The sequence below is a fragment of the Muntiacus reevesi genome, chromosome 12, assembly GCF_963930625.1.
Source record: "Muntiacus reevesi chromosome 12, mMunRee1.1, whole genome shotgun sequence".
Taxonomy (NCBI): Eukaryota; Metazoa; Chordata; class Mammalia; order Artiodactyla; family Cervidae; genus Muntiacus; species Muntiacus reevesi.
Window position 1 is genome coordinate 76,544,378 of NC_089260.1, and position 4,782 is coordinate 76,549,159.

General features: G+C 63.6%; 1 protein-coding gene across 1 annotated transcript; it reads right to left on the bottom strand.

Moving 5' to 3' along the window:
• Positions 1-337: 337 nt before the first annotated feature.
• On the bottom strand, positions 338-3,023 carry MAFA (MAF bZIP transcription factor A). The gene has a single exon (XM_065903608.1). It carries the CDS (start codon positions 2,657-2,659, stop codon positions 1,598-1,600), a length of 1,062 nt encoding a protein of 353 aa, XP_065759680.1. The 5' UTR covers positions 2,660-3,023; the 3' UTR covers positions 338-1,597.
• Between the last annotated feature and the right edge of the window lie 1,759 nt (positions 3,024-4,782).

Here is a 4,782-nt window from a genome sequence, read left to right on the forward strand (position 1 = left end):
AGGTGGAAGATCGCAGCCTCAGAAGAGCTGAGGACAGCGCTTGCCCTGCCCAGGACACATTGTGCTGCCAAGGGTGGCCTTGAGCACGGGGTTCCTTTGGGCTGTCATGGGGGTCGGGACCTCGCTGTGCGGCTTCCTCCCCACGGGGCAGCTCAGGTTCCTGCCAGTTGGCCCAGACTCCAGCATTTTTAAACAACTCTGGCCACTCTCCCCTTCAGCCAGGGTGGGTTACCTGGAGCTAAGGCAGGGCTTAGTTCTGGAAACTCCTTTTCTTTCTATTCAGGATGAAATACGGCAGAAACGAAAACCACAGAAAAACCAGCCAGGCTCCACTGACTTTTGGATCTAAATGAATTTATTTTGTGTGTGTGTGTTTTTTTTCTTTCCTCAGTTTCATAGCAAATGAAAAAAGAACCCAACGAAACCCCACAACACAACAAAACCTGCAAGAAGTTGGTGTCTCCCGGGCCCCCCACGTGCAGGCACGGAAGGAACCCAGGCCGGGGTGCAGGGGTGCAGTCCGGGGCTGGGGGCTTTCAGAGGCCGGAGCTCAGCCTCCCCTCCCTCTCTTCCAGCCACTCCAAAAGTGATCAGGTTGTTTAAAAAATAATCCACAAACAAAACGAAACACATTTTAAATTAAAATAAAAACACTTTTCTCCACCCGACCCCATGCCAGGAGATTCAGGCGAAACCTCCTCTCAAAAAAAAATTTTTTTTCTGCTAGAAATACTGTGCATTACTTTTTTCCCCCCCCACTTCTCTTGAGGGTTAAAATAAGATATATTTCCCCAGGAGTCATAAATAGGATCTGGTGCAAAGAGAAATAGCAGCACGGGAGTCCCGGTGAGCTCCCCCCTCCCCCCCCTCCCCGTGGAGTACAGTAGGGCAGCAGGACTGAACACAGCATAGATAATGCTCCTCCGCGTCAATCTCTAGGGGACGCCAGTGGCAGGGTGGGGGGCAGGCGGGCAAGCGGGCAGGCAGGGGCCGGGACCCTCCGAGCGAGCAACACATGCTGGGACACGCGGACATCCGAGGGCAACCGCGGAGGGAAGAAGGGAGCTTTCTCCGGGGTTTCCTTTTCTGATCACGGAGCAAAATAAATACAAATACTTCGAAAATAAGACCAATTCAAAAAGGAGTACAAAAGGTCTGGGTAGGGAGGCCGAAAGAAAGGAGACCAAGAGTGCAGGGCGGCGCGGGCTGCCCGCGGCGGTCCGGGTGAGGTCGGGCGCACAACCGCGTTCCACATATGTATAAGCGGACGCCAGGAAGGACTTCGACCCGGTCCAGCTTCCTGGGAGTCGCCGTGCTCCTAGCAGAGGAGTTGGAGCAGCGTCGGGACGGCGACCCGGGAGGTGCGCAGGCCGGGAGCGAGGAGGCCGCGCCGAGGGACGGGCCTCTGTCTGGCGCCTGCAGACGAGGCGCGCGGGGCCGACTCGGCCGGAGGCGGTGGCACTCACGCGGGGGCCGGCGTGCTGGGGAGGCTCGGCGCGGCCGTGCGTCCTCGCCCTGAGCTGCGGAGTCCAAGTCCAGGCCCCCGGCCGCCCGCGCGAGCCTCTACTCCGGGTGGCGCGGGCTCCTGGCCCCGCGCTCACAGGAAGAAGTCGGGCGAGCCCTTGGCCCCGCCGGGCCCGGCCTGCGGCGGCGAGGACTCCCGCGGGAAGCCGGCCCCGCCCGCGCCCCCGGGGCCGCCCCGGCCGGCCAGCTTCTCGTATTTCTCCTTGTACAGGTCCCGCTCCTTGGCCAGGCGCCCCACCTCCAGCTTCAGCTGCTCCACCTGGCTCTGAAGCTGGCACTTCTCGCTTTCCAGAATGTGCCGCTGCTGCACCCGCTTGAAGCGGCACGACTGCGCGTAGCCGCGGTTCTTGAGCGTGCGCCGCTTCTGCTTCAGTCGGATGACCTCCTCCTTGCTGAAGCCGCGGAGCTGCCTGTTCAGCTCGCGCACGGACATGGACACCAGCTGGTCGTCGGAGAAGCGCTCTTCCAAGCGCACGTGGTGGGTAGTGCCGCTGCCGCCGTGGCCCGCGCCGCCGTGGTGGTGGTGATGGTGGTGGGCAGCGTGGTGGTGGTGGTGGTGGTGGTGGGCGGCGTGGTGGGTTCCGTGGTGGTGGCCGGCGCCCATGTCGTCTGCCCCGCCGCCGCCCGCGAAGCCCTGGCCCCGAAATGCCTCGTAGGCCACAGCGGCTGCTGGGTGGTGCGCGCCGTGGTGCCCAGCGTGGTGGCCGCTTCCGATGAGCGCCTCCACCGCGTCCTCGGGCGTCAGGTTGAGCGCCTCGGGGTTAAGGTGGTGCTGGTAGCCACTCATCCAGTACAGATCCTCCAGCGCCGGCTTCCCCGAGGCGCCCCCGACGGCTCCGGGGCCCCCACTCGCCTGCCCCGGGGCGGCCCCGGCCTGTGCCGCGCCGCCGCCGCCCCCCGCGCCGCCACTGGTGCCGGGGCTGGGCGCGCAGAAGCTGGGCGAAGAGGGCACGGAGGAACAAGGCGTGCTGAGTGGCGTCGAGGAGAGCGAGCCGGGCGGCAGTCGGTGGCAAAAGCGCTCGGCCTCGGGCGGCTCCTTCTTCACCTCGAACTTCATCAGGTCGAAATCGTTCACGTACTCGATGGCCAGCGGGCTGCTGGGCAGCTCGGCGCCCATCGCCAGCTCCGCGGCCATCGCCTGGGGGGCCTCACAGCCTCGCCCGACTGAGCCCCGACGGGAGGCGGGGCGGGGGGGGGGGGCGAGCCGCGGGCCTCTCCCCCCCCTTCGCTTCCCACGGGCGGTGAGTCCGAGCGGTGAGGGGCGCGGGCTTCGAGCCGAAGCGAGAGGCGAAAAGTTTCACGCGGCCAACTCTGGGGTGGCCAATGGGGACGCCGCCGGTAGGGCCTCTCGTGCAACCCTGGGTTGCTCCCCGGTGGATGCAGGCCTGCCGCGGTCCCCTGTTCTCCCCGCCAGCGGCCCGGCGATAGCCGGGCAGGCGGGTGCAGCCACCGCCTCGGGCTGCTCGGGTTCCCCGCGCTCCGCCCGCGCACGGCCGGCCCCGCCTCTACCGCCAAGCTTCGCGCCGCGCGCACCCCTTTATAGGGCCGGACGCCTGGGCCCGCCTCTCTGGGAGGAGTATGCGCCTCCGAGCCAATAAGAGCCCCAGATCCGTCGCGTCGTTTGCATATCCCCATGGCAACCCGGAGCCCAGCTGTCAATCTCCTGCGGGGAACAGCTGTGGGAAGGGGTGGTGACCCGCCGCCCAGGAGAGGAGGGGCAGGGCCCTCTGGTGGCCGCCTCGGGGGGCTGCACCAGCAGGACCTGGGGCGCCGGGGGCGCGCGGGGCCAGGCCTGCGACCTCCGAGGCCTCGCGTCCGCCACGGAGTGGCAAGATTCTCGGGGAGCAGGGGTTGCTCCTCGGTGACCTCGTCCTCCCGCCGCCGACTGGCCGTGACCCCGCAGCCCCCTCCCAGGATTTTTTCCGTCGGTCCATCGGGGAGCCCGCGTCCAGCCTACTAGCCTAGTGGCGCCGGGACATTCCGACCTCTCAACACGGGTGACGCTGCGCGGCCTGGCCGGGCGCTGCGCGGGAGCGCTGGTTATTTTTAGCTTCGCGGTTCAGGCGGGTTCAGGAATTTAGTCAACAAAGTTGCTGGCACCTCGGTGCGGCGGGATTCACCGCGGGCGCCCGGTGCCCCGCTGTGCGGTGCAGGTGGAGAGGGAGTCGCGCGCAGAGCAGTGAAGACGGGGCCAGGGACCCGAGCGTGGGGGCCAGAGCCTGCGCGGCTGGTGGGACCTGGGGCTCCAGGGCTGGACCGACCCGGCACGGGCGGGGAGTGGGGGCTGGCCCAGGGCTGGAGGGCTGCCAGGCCGACACAACGTTAGGAATCTGCCCCCAGGTGCCCACCGGCCCAGATCTGGCCTCCTGGCCCAGAATGGGGCCCAGAGCTAGGTGGGGGCAGGGATGGGGGGTGGGCGGAGGTGGGAGGCCTCCAGCGCGATGAGAAGCCTTGAGAGCCGGACTGAGAGCCAGACTCGGGGAGCAGAGGTGGCTGGTTCCCCAGGGCTTGGTGACTGGGTAGTTATCTGAGGAGCCACAGGTGTGCCCAGAGCAGGGGCCCTCTAGGGTCAACTGAGATGGGGGGCATGACCCAGAGAGCCCTCCACCCATTCTCTATACTATTATATGACTTCTACAGTTTAATTCATTCTTAAATGCAACCAACTATCAATGCACAGAAGGAAAAGTCTGGAGGGACTACGGGCAGGACGTCACCAGGGGCAGCCTGGCCATGTGCTGGGGAGCATTTATCTATCAGGGCTTCCGCCCTGTTCCTCACAAGTGTCTAGTATTTTATAAGAAGAAAACTGTCACAATGGTGAGTGAAACCTCACTTTTTAATGTACCATGGGGGTGACCCGGCTCCTCTCTCCTCCCACAGGGATGGCCCCAGCCTGGGTGCTCGGGCACATGTGTTGCCAGGTTTGGGGCTCTCTTTAAAGCCCTTTTGAAAGAGATGGGCATACCAAACCACCTTATCTGCCTCTTGAGAAACCTGTATGCAGATCAGGAAGCAACAGTTAGAACTGGACACGGAACAACAGACTGGTTCCAAATAGGAAAAGGAGTATGTCAAGGCTGTATATTGTCACCCTGCTTATTTAACTGATATGCAGAGTACATCATAAGAAATGCTGGGCTGGAGGAAACACAAGCTGGAATCAAGATTGCTGGGAGAGATATCACTAATCTCAGATATGCAGATGACACCACCCTTATGGCAGAAAGTGAAGAACTAAAGAGCTTCTTGATGAAA

Excerpts from the sequence above, each read along its gene's own strand:
- MAFA (XM_065903608.1), bottom strand. The coding sequence starts at position 2,659 with ATGGCCGCGGAGCTGGCGATGGGCGCCGAGCTGCCCAGCAGCCCGCTG.